Source organism: Medicago truncatula, chromosome 3, assembly GCF_003473485.1.
Source record: "Medicago truncatula cultivar Jemalong A17 chromosome 3, MtrunA17r5.0-ANR, whole genome shotgun sequence".
Taxonomy (NCBI): Eukaryota; Viridiplantae; Streptophyta; class Magnoliopsida; order Fabales; family Fabaceae; genus Medicago; species Medicago truncatula.
The window spans coordinates 38293105-38307234 of record NC_053044.1 but is presented as its reverse complement, the minus strand read 5'-3'; the positions used below and the strand labels follow the sequence as shown (position 1 = coordinate 38307234).

Genomic DNA, 14130 nt, shown 5'->3' with positions numbered 1-14130 from the left:
CCAAAACGTCATACAATTTGGGACGGAGGGAGTATAATTTCTCATAATTTTACCGTGCATCACATGGGTTCAATACTAGTTCATATACATTGTTAGTTTAAACAAGTTCTGTACATACATCATTTAATTAGTCAACAATATTCACATGATTGTCATATTTGTTAAATGAGTTTAATAGTGGTGGGTTGACGGTCCAAAACAGTTTTGCACATACAACCAATCAAAACATTCTGAATTGCCACATCAATTAATGATTTTAATTTATGTGGATCAAACATGGCAATTCATAATATTTTGATTGATTGTGTGTGCAAAACTGTTTTACACTATCAACCCACCACAATTAAACTCATTAAACTAATTTTTTATTGAATTTTTTTTAAGTGAATCGAACATCAAAGGTTCACAAGGTCAGAAAGAGAAAGCCTAAGAAAATAAATTCTTATACCGAGTATAATTTGAATCCAACCAACAATAAATAGGGTCAAGTGGTAAGGGACTTGGACCCCATAAACAAGGGGTTTAATTCCCTTAATTCTGAGCATATACTTGAGAAAAACAAGCACATCATTCAGAACACACGCATGCCACATGCAGAAGTAGAACTATAAATACTCCTCCATTTGCTTCTTCAGTATCCAAAATCCTCAATTACAAATTCCTGAAAACATCCTTTATAATCTAAGCGAGTCAGAAGATTAGCAAATGTCCAATTAGAGTTAAGAGTTTACACCAAAAAATATCCCAAGTACATGTACAGAATCTGCCCAAAGATGAAGTGGGTGCTTTGATATGTAAGATGACATTGTTAACAAACTTCACATTTCACAAGAAATTCTGGACTTTACTGCATCAGGTTGGAAGCAGAAGGTATAAATCTCATGAGGAAGCTTGACAGGGACCAAATGCAAATCACACCAAGGAATTGTAGGACATTTAGAAGGGTACCCAAAGAGCTGTTTATAGCCATGTTGTGTGAGGTCAACTCAGCTCCTCTAACTGTGAACGATAAAGCTGTCACCAGTTGTGCTGCTCTATTTAGTTGGTGCAGCCTATACACCTGTAAATAACAACTTAATTTGTTATATGAAATTTGAAAAAAGTTATCACAGAAGTATTTGAAATGTTTTAGTTTATTCAATCCAAGAAAAGATAGAGAACTAAGCTGAATTAAAATATAACAATTTATAAGCTCAGATTATCAAAATATGAATTTAGACAACCAGTTAGGTAAAACTGGATAAATCTACTTTATTGTACTCATTTTTATCACCAGGAAGACAAACTGAGGATTGGATTGTTCTTACCTGAAAGATTAATGGAATTGCAGACCATGAAGGTGACTTCCGATATCTTGCATACTGCTCAAATGCAAATTGGACAACTATACCAACCAGGTATGGAGCAAGAGTTGCGGAGGCTGCAGGGCCAGTCCATGGCCAGACCAAACCCATAGTGACCATGGGAATTACAAGACTAAGTACCAGAGTAGCAACAGAAGAGATTTTCTGTCCAAGTTGAGGGGGCAGTGTATCAGTATTTTTTGTTGCAGTGTCTAATTGTATGGGTCTCCGTAAATGGTCGAGCAGAAAAAGAAATACAGCAACACCACCATAGAAAATTGCTTCTGTGAAGAATAATATGAGGAAATCTGGAGATGAACAAAGAAGATATTTTAGAGTTTGGGTTCAAAGAAGACACACAATTGAGAGCTAAGAAAGAAATCATCATAAAATTATTATGTAGAGCAAGGAATTGAAAATTTCAGTGTTTGAGGATTATAATCTCACAAGTCACAACTACCAATGTCCTAGCATAACTACGCTAATTACAAACTCTTCCCATGAAACTCAACAAATATCTTAAATTACTAATCCAATTTCAATTTTTGTAAATGTTTTGTTGAACATTGATATTTAAGTTGGAAAATTTATCATCCATTATGTGTCGGTATAAATCAATCTCCATTTCTGCCCAATGATCCAATGATTGAAGTCATCCATTTTGTGAAGAAACAAATAGTTCCAAGTCAATCAATGAGCATCATATCCAAGTTATGAACATGCGAGATGTTTTCCCTGGCATCATCCCCTAACAATAGTCCCAAACACATTCAATTTCTCTTTTCTCCACAGGTTTTCATCATTAGATGCTTAGTCAATACAGATAAAAGAAGATGATACTAACTTACCAAGGAGTGCATCCGAATGGCAGAAAACAATAAAGGGATTTGCAATTGTACACTGACTAGCTTTTTAGGAGTATTTTCGCAAGTTATAACTAAAAAAATGGTTAAATACATGTTACTAAAATACTCCTAAAAAAGTCAGTGGGTGTAAGTAAGCAGCTCCTATATGCATTTGCTAGAAAAGTTAAATACACCCTAAGGTGCATGTTGCTAAAATACTCCTTCATAAAAACTAGTGGGTGTATTCTGTGTATTCTAATAAATAGTAAGTTGTGTACATTGTAGCAGACAAGGGAATATAGCATCAAATACTTAAAACGAACAAACAAAATAGTTAATTATTCTGAAGAAAAGTTACCTGTTAACAATGAGTCCTCAAAAATGATTGAAAGCAATTTACGCAAATAGAGTGAAGGAAAAATGAAAGAAGCCACAAGGACTGCGGGGCCCACAAACCACAATATGTTGTTTTGACTCCTCTCTGAATTCAATAAAAGAATCTCACTATCTCTTCTGTATGGGCGGTTATAAAATGATATGAAACCTGGTTTTCCATCACTCCCTGATAAATGAAAAGATGGGTTGCTAGCAGGAGAGATGTCTTGAGCAATATTATTGTTGTTTTCTGGTACTGGAGCAGGTATTTCGAGCTCGTTGTTTTGTGACTGATCCTCAGAGACAACAAAAAGAGCATTTTGTTGTTTCTGGAACCTTCCTTTTAACTGTGGCCTTCTGTTTATAAACTTAAACTGGCATGATTTGTCTAACCAGGATACTAATACAAAAAAAACACAATGTTAACAAAGACATATCCAAGAGAGTGCATATAAAATATTGGGCAAATTGCAACTTACACCCTTCAAGTTGGATCCATGCGCAGACAAACCCTTAAGATTTGAATTGTGCTATGACCACTGTGAACTTCACACGTTATGCAAAAACAACCTCCATCAAGCAAATGATATACATTTATGGAACTATCAAGCAAATGATATACATTTATGGAACTGTCATATTACAACAACAAAAATAGTGGGGAAATTGCAAATGCATCCTAATCTTAAATGCTATCGTTCAGTATTCTAATGTTCAAACATTACCATAATTCATGATTATTTTAACGAAGGATTTTTTCTGACAAAGTGTGATGTTCAGCGGTCAATAGCCCCTAAGGCCTAATCCACATACAGGCCAGAATTCAAAGGTGTAGGTTGCAAGTTACGCTAAAATATTTCCAAATTTTTACAACAGATTTATTGAAGAAATGTGCAAGTAATCATTTATATCAAACTTGATACATCTTTTGAAGATATGCACAATTGAGTTGGAAGCTTAATGCAGAATGTGGACCAACCAATAAATAAGCAAGCTACCTTTAGTGGATATCCGTAGCCGAGAACCATTTATTTGGTTGACAAACAACCGTCGTGAAAAGCTCAACTGAATATTAAATGAAAAGAAAGCATGTAAGAGGAAAAGTAAATAAAGCTATACTCAAAGATACAACGCCAAGCAATTTTAAGTAACAATATAATATGGACTTAATCCTAGAGTTATTACTCAAATGGAAAATTCAAATAAATTGGTTCATTGGAAGTTCAATTTCACAGAAAATAGAAGAAAAAAAACTATAGTACAAGTTATTTGTAACATCATCAGTTTTCGAGAATAAACAATTATGCATATAGTCATTAATTAGTATTTAACATGTGTTAACTGTATCATTAACTGAATGATAAAAATTGAACTGTATAGGCCCTAGACTATTTTCATAAAAACGATGAAGACGAATAAGAAAAATTCTAGGTTGTATGAGATTCAATTCAATTCAAAGCTTTGAGCAAGTGAAAATAAAACCTATTCCAGATTTGTTTTCACTTGACACGTTTATTAGACATTTTTCATTGATCACAGTATAACAACAACACCAACCAAGCTTTATCCCACTAAGTGGAGTCAGTTACATGGATCAATTCTTCTTACTACAAAATCTACATGTCCAAACCACTTAAGGCTAGTTCCCCCCATCTTTTCTACCATATGTGATAACCTAACTCTCTCTAATGTTGTCATTTCTTATCCTATCTAATCTAGTTTTACCACGCATTCAACACAATATCTCATCTAACTCTTGTGTTGGTCTTTCACCGCCCAACATTCAGGTAGTCTTCCAGTTGTTCGATAAAAAAAAATTCCTTCAACTTGAGGGATACTTTGGTATCACATAAAACACTGGAGGCTTTTCTCCATTTCAACCAACCCTCTTGAATTCGATGATTTACATAGGGTTCTATAGAAAAAATATATTTGAACATATGCATCAATCCGCCAACATGACACAAGTGGTTGTGGCATGATTTATATGTATCTAAAATAAACAAAAATCAATTAACAGCAAAGCGAAGCGAGGGTGAAATTGAGTATTTTGAAGCAGAAATTAAATTGAAATTGATAACATCGAGTTGGTGGAATGAATAACAAAAAAGAAGAGAAGAAAGGTAGATAGGTACCTGGTGGGGAGAAGAACGTTGAAAAGGAGAATGAGGTAAACATGGAAAAGAGGAACTACTACAACTGCTATTTGTAGTGTTTGCCATAACTATTTATCTATCTAGTATAGTATAATAATGGTGATTGTAGGTTCTGTTCTGAAATAAGAAGAAGCAAACAAGTTGAATTAACGCCGAAATTGAATAGTCGCTGCTACGCAAACAGCCTCCGACTCCGACTCCGACTTCACTGTTTTCTTCGCAAGGCAAACAACCTTGCCCTGGCCCGCCCGGCATTTACCAACATATATTAATTACTGATAAATTTAAGTTTTTTATTTGTAAATAAGTATCGGATTCTTGATTTCCCATGTGCAATCAAAATTAAATTAGAAAAGCACTGTGTCATCTTATCTATGCACTTAAAGTTTTTTTAATAAAATAAACTGATTAAAATTATTTTTAAATTTTATATTATAAAATCATAAAATTAATAATAGAATATTTAAAGTTAATTATCATTTAAATTTGGAGTTTTTTTTTGGAGGAAAAAACTAGAAAAAAGTTCTTGATTATAAAAAGGAAACAGATTTCTTAAACGATGGCTTGAAGTTGATTCTAAGAAAAGTTAGAGTTAAAGTTAATTGTTACTACCTCCGTCCCTAAATATAGTAGCCTTTTGTCAAAATTGCGGAGATTAAGAAAGTTGGTTGTAGTATTAAATTTGTATATAATTACTATTGCTTTACAATTTTATCCTTAAGAGAAAGAGTTAATTTATATTTTCAATATAATATTTATTGTTGATTGAAGAAAAGAATGCAAAATAAATAAGAGTATGTTGGTAAAGAAATAATTAATGTACTTAGAAATACCAAAAGGATCTTATAAAAAGGGACAAATTATTTTTCAAAAGGATCTTATAATTAGGGACGGAGGTAATATTAAATATTTAATTCTCAATGTAGTAGCATAGTGTAATTCAAACATCTTAAGCCTGTTTGATGGAGCGGTGCAATTTCCACGTCTTGGCAAAAGCAAGGCATAAAGTCACGTTTGCACATAAGCTACAATTTGTAGCTTCTCAAAACCACAATAAAAAAGCGCTTTAAATGTGGAGAAAGAAGGGGTCAAACACTGAAGCAAACACATACTTATAAGAGAGGGGGAATATCATTTTTTCTAATATTTAATTTCCAAGATAAAAGAGCGTATATTTTTAAATAAGAGGAGAAAGGAAAATGTAATTCAAACTTTTTTCAGAAGAGAAAATATACTCTAGAATATAATACAATAAGTTTATTTTCGTTCAAAGATTTTTTTTCTCTCTTTTTTGATATTATCCCTCTGATTCTCAAGAGAAAGAAACCCTAATAATTTAGTGATGTTAGCCCTCTGATTCTCAGAAGAAAGAGACCCTAACAATCTAGAGTTCAACAAACAACGAGTAAAATGTAACCGTATTAACATGTTTTTTTTTCTTTCTCTTTAGTGCAACTTTCAAAAAGAATTACAATACAATAAAGTGACATAATAATGAAAGCTAATCAGCTATTTAGAGTGAATAGGTAAAATAGTTCTTATGAAAAATATTAGAACTTTTTTTGGCTAGAAAATCATATAATTAGGGTTTTTGGCACCCCCAATGGCTCCACGCAATGTTTGAGGATGCACCACCTCACAGGCCACACCTACACAGATTACGAACTCTGTCCACGATACACAACAAATATCTTCAATTATTGAACCAATTTCAATTTTTGTAAATATTTTGTTAAACATTAATATTGAAGTTGCAAAATGTATCATCCATTATGAATCGGTATAGATCAATCTACAATTTCCTTCGCCACCTCCACCGCCACATACAAAAGGTCTGGGGATAATTGGACGACAAAGTGCATCACCATCGCCATGCAAATCAATGTACTTTTCTGATTATGGCTGACAAATGTTACACTCAATGAGACAAATATAAACCCCACAACATACAAAACATTCAGTTAGAAATCATCTTTGATCAATTGTAATGGTTGACAATGTATGAACATTAAGTCTAGCCTTGCCCATTCGCACCTCAACCAGAAAGAGGTTTGTTCATGAATTCTTTTCCCAGGTTAAACAACATGATAGATGGTACAAAGTTTGTGTAAGCAGGACAGTGGGAGAGGTGGGACAGACAGGCAGACAATGACAAATGAGTGAATGAGCAGTTGCAGAATGGAACCAATCTCATATCGAACCTTGTAACATAAGCAGCCATTCAATGACAAAAATCAATTACAACCTCATCTAAGAACAATATAAATTCAACATGAATTAGAAACTTATTTCCTCGTTATCATTAACTTGCTCAAAACCCCAGCACCATAAAATGGGATTGGCCAGATCTCGTTGGAAAATTTCTATGCTATAGAATATCACCTCCAATCAAACCCCCTTTAACTTTTCTGAAGACTACCTTTAAGAATACATTAAATCTTAAATAAGATTAGATGTCTTCAAAAATCTGATTGCCCGACAATAATATGGCCATATTGATTCCACATAATCAAGATACTTGTCCATTAACCATTCCTGCAATACTTTCAATATCCTTCTTGTTAGCTGTATATAATCAATGTGTTTTAAGCTCGATATAGGCCGCAGAAGATAGACGGCAATTTGTTCTTTGAGCCCACCGCCAAAAATGTAGTAGTTTGCCAAAATGCACCAAGAAGGTACTTTCCTAAGTATTTCGACAGTCCGATTGAAGCTTGAGGCATAGAGTGCACACAGACCACGGATTATAATGATGTGTAAAGCCACAATTAGTGGCCCAAAAACCCATAATGGAGTTAGTTCCTTTGAAACTTCAGCACCATATTTTACATTAACAGCCAGGTACAGAGGAACACTGCAGATGGAAGATAAAATTAGGCACATAAAAGCATTATTGTGCAATCAATGTATTTGGCATTATTTAAAGGGTCATGTTTACTAGTGCGGGGGCACTAGTTAAGGAAGCAAAAATAGATTTTTTTTATTAAAAGCAACAATTTTTTGACTTTCATAAAGTTAAACATTCTACTTTTCACCATTTCTCAATGCAAAGTTTCTATATTAGTTTTCCTTAACTAGTGCCCTTGGGGCACTACTTAACATTTCCCTTATTTAAAATGCAAGAAAAGTTGAACAATGATGCAGAAATTAGTTACATAATATATTGACTAGGCAGTAAGCAAGTCACCCACTCCCCCTTCATTTTATTTTCCTTAAATTCCAATCTAAAGTTTGCTACAACCAAAATATCGAAGTTGAAGCATGATGAAATTAAATCAGACAATTGACGAGCAGAAATGAAATTAACTTGAAGTCTGAACAACAAAACATGTTTATGGTACCCCAAAAAAAGGTGCACGCGTCTTCCTTTCACAAATATCACAACATGCAGAGAGGAAAATATCATTATACTTACAATATCAACAAAGGTATCGTTATTGCCGCATCCAAGGCCAGAAAATGGGACAATGCCAGCTTCAAAACCTCACTTCCATCCTTACTATGAGTCATTTGTAGAGTTTCAGGTAAAACTGTGGGAGTCGTCGGTCTTCCAAAAACTTCCTCTACTTCTTGACATGATGATTGTGTGCGCAACATTTTCAGCCATTTTTTGAAGAGTCCATGAAAAGCAGATGATGTTGCAAGGTTATCACCTGCTTCAGATGCATACGAGAATGGCACGTTGTGAGTGTCCCCACTCTCCTCTAGTCCAACAGAGGTTTTAGGTGCCCTCAACCAATTAGCCCTGCTTCCTGAATTATCATTTTGAGTTCTGCCTTGGAAGCATGAAATCCTCAAAGGTTTGATCTTGGATACACAAAAGCAAGGAGGCCCGACACTGGAAACAATAAATAAACCCTTTATGTGAAGACAGATACAAGGTCATGAACATTCAATTCATGCATGTTTTTGTATTAGCAATAATCACCAGGGAATGGAACTGAAGAAACTAATTGAATATCGAAATCGATGAATATGAATTATAATATTGATATTTAAAACAAAAAAGAGATGCAAGTAGTGTTCACAAGCACGGTTTTGTTTTTCTCACCCCAAAATTCATTTTTCTTGCATAATACAAACCTCCAATTCTACAAGAAGTTAAACATTTGAGAAAAAACACACTTACTTCAAATGTACTATATATGTAATATATATTTGGTTGATCAAGACTTGCAATTCGTTTATCTTAGTTCATGGAGGCACCTTAGAATTGCATTTAAATTTGACTATACTATCTCCGAAAATGTTATTATTGGGCCACTTATAAGATACTTCTAACATTGATGTTAAGTAGGCAATTTCAAACTAAACTTCTTGAAGTGACCCTGACACCAAACCAAAGACCGTATCTAATTTTTCACCAAAAGTACACAAACATGTCTCTACCTTAAACAAATGTTTTGTTTTAATAGGTGATGCCAGTCTGTTCTTCCAATCATATGATGTTTTGTCAAACACTGCTTCAATTTCATCCTTTTGCTCCATGACAAATGCCTTGTGGAAGATGTCACATACAAACCCTGATGATAGGAGGAAAAAAAAATCACCAAGGAAGTTCATAAATCATATACTCAAGCCCCACAGGTAGTTGTGAACTTGTGATTGCAAAATCAAAATCAAAATTTATAACAATTCCGGATATAAACTTTGTTATTAGAAATCAGACTTGTCAAACTTGAGTTTAGGACCTGTTTGGATAATTAACTTAACTAAACGCTTATAAGCAGAAATGTTGATCATATAAGTGCTTATATATAAGGCTTATTTTCCTGATAATAAGTAATAGCCATCAATGGAAAGATCAAAATTAAATTGAAAATTTAATAATAGTCATTGAAGAAGTAAATATACCATACCTGTGGTTGATGGGCAACAAAAGCCATTTTATTAAACCGCCTTTAAACTTTATCAAAATCACTCAATCAATAGGACCTATTCAGAAAGCAGTAACAATTAAGTTTAATAATAAAACATTAAGCTAAAGCTAGAAAAATAGCACAAATTGATAATTTATGTAATCACCGACTTACAGAAAATGAATTAACTGAAAATAAGAGAATAAACATAAAAGGTGGCATTTGAGAAGAGTAACAAGTTTATGAAAGAAAAAGATAATGCGCGAAAAGAAAATGAAAATGAAAATGAAAAGAGAGAATTACGCGGTGAAAGAGTGTCCAATAAGAGGAATTGAGTTTGAGAAGCAAAATTGTTGAATTTGATAATGATGAATGTCAAGTACAAGTATGGAAGGAAGAAAAAAAAAGGAAAGAATTTTGAAAGGAAATTGAATTTCCGAAGAACCCTAACATAACATAAATGAAGAGGAAGAAGAAGAAGAAGATGATAGACAGAAGCGATATGGTAAGACACCTGGCACTTGCATCATCTCCTCCTACTATTTTTCGACTAATTAAATTAAATAATCATATTCACTAATACTTTTGTTTTTCTATTATTTTTCTAAATTTGTTCATTTTGTGGAATTTCGTAGTGATTTTTTGGAAATAGTATTTATTTTTAAATGAAAAGGAGTGACATTATTATTAAATTCATTTATCAATTTTATCAAGGTTATAATAAGATACAACTTTGGTCACTAACACCTCATGGAAGAAAAAAGAGAATATGTATATGTGATATAAATTTATTAATGTATAATCGATCGAAATTTTGTTGGTGGTGACAATCAGTCAAAATAAAGAAAGATACCCACTATTAGATAACATTTAAACATTTTTTCTCAAAACAAACCAAGTCTTGGCTCTAAGAAACAATTAAACTAGTTCTTTTTGTTAGAATAACATAAAAATTTAAACAACTTAAATCTTGCTAAGAAAAAACCATTACAATTTTTATTGTTGTTGTGCGATTAATTACTATTGTGAATTGATTCACAACTTTTTTGAGTCAATTTTCAAGAGTTATTTTAAAAATTTCGGAGAATAAGTGCTTTGTTATTTAAATAAGGCTTATATATGTCATTTATTCTTCGAGTTACACCATATTTAGTGTTGATTCTTACAAAAAAAAATTATTTGGTTTCAGTTCTTGCACTTTATAAAATAACCGGTTTAGTCCATGTTGTAAGTCAACTGTTAACAAAAAAAAAAAAAAAGTCAAAACTAATGGCCCCAATCATTTTAGGCCATATGACACAGGAAAAGATAGAATTACAAATTTAAATAAATAAAAAACAAGTGTTTCTATTACTTTATAAATAACCAAAATAATAAAGAGAAAAAAAAATCTTATGCATCTTTTGAAAGAGTTGTTTTCACGAGTGTTTCATAATGTTGCAATGCGTATCTATACAATGATGTTGTCTTGAGACTTAAGTAACTCTAACTTGAACATCAAGTATTTTGGGCATCAAATATCTATAACTTGGGTCCCAATTTTTTTTATAAACAATATATTAATAATTTATACAATGAGTATTTTATATTCTAATATCCTCTTCTTTCTTCGCCATCCCACTGAACATCATGAGACCAACCACCTCCCTTCCATCTTCTTCATCAATCAAAATACAACCCAACTTTCATCTCATTCAATGTCATAAAAATGACTCAACCTAATTCTCCAATTTATTCAATAAAACATTTCCACCTAAAATTATGATTTTTGTTTTTCAAATTCAACAACATTGTCATCATCATCAACATATACCTTTGAAAATTTATATTAAGAAGATGATTCATTTGAAAATTCACGTCAAGAAGTTTAGTTCATACAAAAATTTGTTCTTCAGTGAATTGCGATGATTGGTGGGTCGTTTAAAATGGACCACGGTTTGAAACCTTGTTAAGTGGAAGTTGTGAGATAGAAAGGGAAAAGTTAACGTGAAAGGGGATGTACATTTTGGGATTCCAGAAAAATGAGAAACTAATGGTTTTGGGGGTCGAAACATTGAAAATGTCCATGGATTGGATTGAATTGAATGGATCAATAAGCTGCACATAAACCTTCTATGAAAGATCGTGAATTGAATTGGATGAAGACTTATTTCAACAAAAAAAAAATCAAATATTCTTAATTTTTTTAGTGTGCCACGTGGCATAGGATGATTGGGCCACATGGCACTCTATTAGTTTTAACTTTTTTTTAACGGTTGACTCAGAACAAGGACTAAAACCAATTTTTTTACAAAGTGCAGAGGTTAAAATTGAACAAAAAAACTTGCAGCGGCCAATCCTAAATATCAAGTAATTGCATGGACCAATTACATATTTAATTTAAGTCTTTAAATCAAAATAAAACTACAAATAATATTTAATTAAATTTAAATTTAAAAATAATTTTACATATTAGATAAATCACACACAATTTATTTTCTCTAGTTATCATGAACTAAACACGACTTTTGAATAATGCATTTTAATCACAAACAACTCTACAAATTACATGCATGAACAACTACATACATGAACCATCCATATATCTTGTAAATAATACATATTTTCCTCACTTTTCATGTATTAAATAAGTCTCCTTCAGTCATGCATGTCATGTGAGAAAAAATATTATATATGTTAGAAATATAAAGTGATCGTAAATTTTAACCGTTGTTACATTTATGTATTACTAACAGAAAGAAGGATACTCACGTGTCGTCTTTCCGCTCTTTTTGTTGCGCTAAAACGTGTAAATTATGAATTGTAATTACATAAAATTTTGATTTTGATTAAAATTGTAAGTATAGATATTTGTGACTTTCAAATTGTAACTAACCCAACAAACCATGCTTATATTTTTCAATGATATCAATAACATAGCAAGTATAAAATAAGTTCTTATATTTTTTAATAACATCAACAATATAACATTATTATAATTTTTTTTTATTAAGGGTATAATTGAAATAACAATAAATCTAGCCCAAAATCCCCATTTCCTTTATATATAGCATATATTACATTACTATAGAAGTTTTTTATATAGCATATATTACATTACTATAGAAGTTTTTTATTAAGGGTATAATTGAAATAACAAAAAAGTAAGTTCAAAATTCTTATTTCCTTTATATATAGTAGTATAGATGTATCTATTATTGTCAAATAACTTAATTTATTTTTTTTAATAATCAAATAAAGTTTTGTAAGGTTATATTATTTTATGAACAAATTTTTAAATTACATCAATCACCACTTTAAAATTAGACAGAGAATATCAACATTAGTTATTTATTTGATCCCTCTTTATTTTCATATATTTTTTTTTATATTTTTTTTCTTTATTTTTCACAAATGCGTAAAATAAAAGACATTGTGAACGCACGATGTTATACCCTGATTTTGGACCTAAAAATACTCATTCAAATTTCTTTTTTTAACACTGATATTTGTCAATTCGCTGTTGTTTTACTCTGAATCTTTACTCTCTTTTCATCTGCATATTTTACTGTCTCTGTCTCAAAGTACGTTCAAGCTCGATTTTCTTGCATAAAACTATTCAAAGTGTCTTTTCTTGCATTATAAGTCATTTAAGAACTCTCTGAAACATCGCATTACTTTTCTTGCATTTTATTTCAAAGATCATACAAAAGGGTATTTTGGTCATTTTATGCAGTGGAACCCATTTTAGTCCCTGTGTTTGCCTCTGAGTCTTTTCGACTTGTCTGTACAAATCATTGTTGAGTCTTTGTTTAAAAATCATTTCAAAATTGCATTTGAGTCAGTTTGGGTCAGTTTAGTCCCTAGGGGCATTTTGGTCTTTTCCTGTCAAAATTTTGGCAGGGACGTATTTTAAAATACCTCATGTCAGTAATTGGTTCGTTTTAGTCCTTTTGTTGATTTTATTTTTGGTTTCGCTTTACGTTTCGTCAAATTTACTTTTTAGTTCAATTTTATTTTTAATCACGTTTTGGTCCAAAACTTTTAAAAATTTCATTTTAGTCCATTTTTTATTGCTGTCCAGTCCTTCAAGTTTTTTATTTTGCAGAAAGGTCCCAGGGGCATTTTAGTCCAGATTTTCGATCCACATCAGTCCCAAAACAGATGTCATTTTTCATTGGTTCTCAGATACACATGACAGGCTATAAATAGTAAATGTGTCAGATCAATAAAAAAAAAATCAGTGCCAACTCACAAACAGAATTTCGTTTTCTCTCTCATCCTAACAGAATCAAACACAAAAAATCTCAGAAAAGAGGGAAGAACACCAAGAACAAATCATCACCAAATCAACAGATCCGAACCAGATCTGCTCAAAACCAACTCCGATCATCACCAAATCAACGAATCCGAACCGGATTCACTCAAAACCACCTCGAATCATCACATCAACACCAAAATCGTACCGGATTTTCGAGCAAAAACAACACCAACGGAGGCTATAGCGCGCGCGAAAGAGAAGAGGAGAGATTCGAAGTTTTCCGAATATCTTTTTTCTCCGTTCTACGACAGA

At 32.1% G+C, this 14130-nt stretch overlaps 2 protein-coding genes across 2 annotated transcripts; both read right to left on the bottom strand.

Annotated features, from left to right (window-relative positions):
- Positions 1-427: 427 nt before the first annotated feature.
- On the bottom strand, positions 428-4975 carry LOC11435648 (uncharacterized). Its single transcript, XM_003601188.4, has 5 exons — positions 4699-4975; positions 3562-3628; positions 2547-2963; positions 1308-1651; positions 428-1060 (listed from the first exon to the last, which is right to left on the bottom strand). The coding sequence occupies exons 1-5, from the start codon at positions 4783-4785 to the stop codon at positions 845-847; spliced, it is 1131 nt and encodes a 376-aa protein (XP_003601236.2). The 5' UTR covers positions 4786-4975; the 3' UTR covers positions 428-844.
- A 1611-nt stretch (positions 4976-6586) lies between these two features.
- LOC11431726 (uncharacterized) lies at positions 6587-10112 on the bottom strand. The gene is made up of 5 exons (XM_003601186.4): positions 9882-10112; positions 9579-9654; positions 9109-9242; positions 8135-8557; positions 6587-7573 (listed from the first exon to the last, which is right to left on the bottom strand). The coding sequence occupies exons 2-5, from the start codon at positions 9603-9605 to the stop codon at positions 7159-7161; spliced, it is 999 nt and encodes a 332-aa protein (XP_003601234.1). The 5' UTR covers positions 9606-9654; positions 9882-10112; the 3' UTR covers positions 6587-7158.
- Positions 10113-14130: the final 4018 nt, after the last annotated feature.

Coding starts and splice junctions, on each gene's coding strand:
- LOC11435648 (XM_003601188.4), bottom strand. CDS start 4,785: ATGGCAAACACTACAAATAGCAGTTGTAGTAGTTCCTCTTTTCCATGT. Junction 2,964..3,561: donor GCTACGGATATCCACTAAAG/GTAGCTTGCTTA, acceptor TTTTTGTATTAG/TATCCTGGTTAGACAAATCA. Junction 1,061..1,307: donor CAATTCCATTAATCTTTCAG/GTAAGAACAATC, acceptor TGTTATTTACAG/GTGTATAGGCTGCACCAACT.
- LOC11431726 (XM_003601186.4), bottom strand. CDS start 9,605: ATGGCTTTTGTTGCCCATCAACCACAG. Junction 9,243..9,578: donor TTGTTGCCCATCAACCACAG/GTATGGTATATT, acceptor TCCTATCATCAG/GGTTTGTATGTGACATCTTC. Junction 7,574..8,134: donor ACGATACCTTTGTTGATATT/GTAAGTATAATG, acceptor TTCCATCTGCAG/TGTTCCTCTGTACCTGGCTG.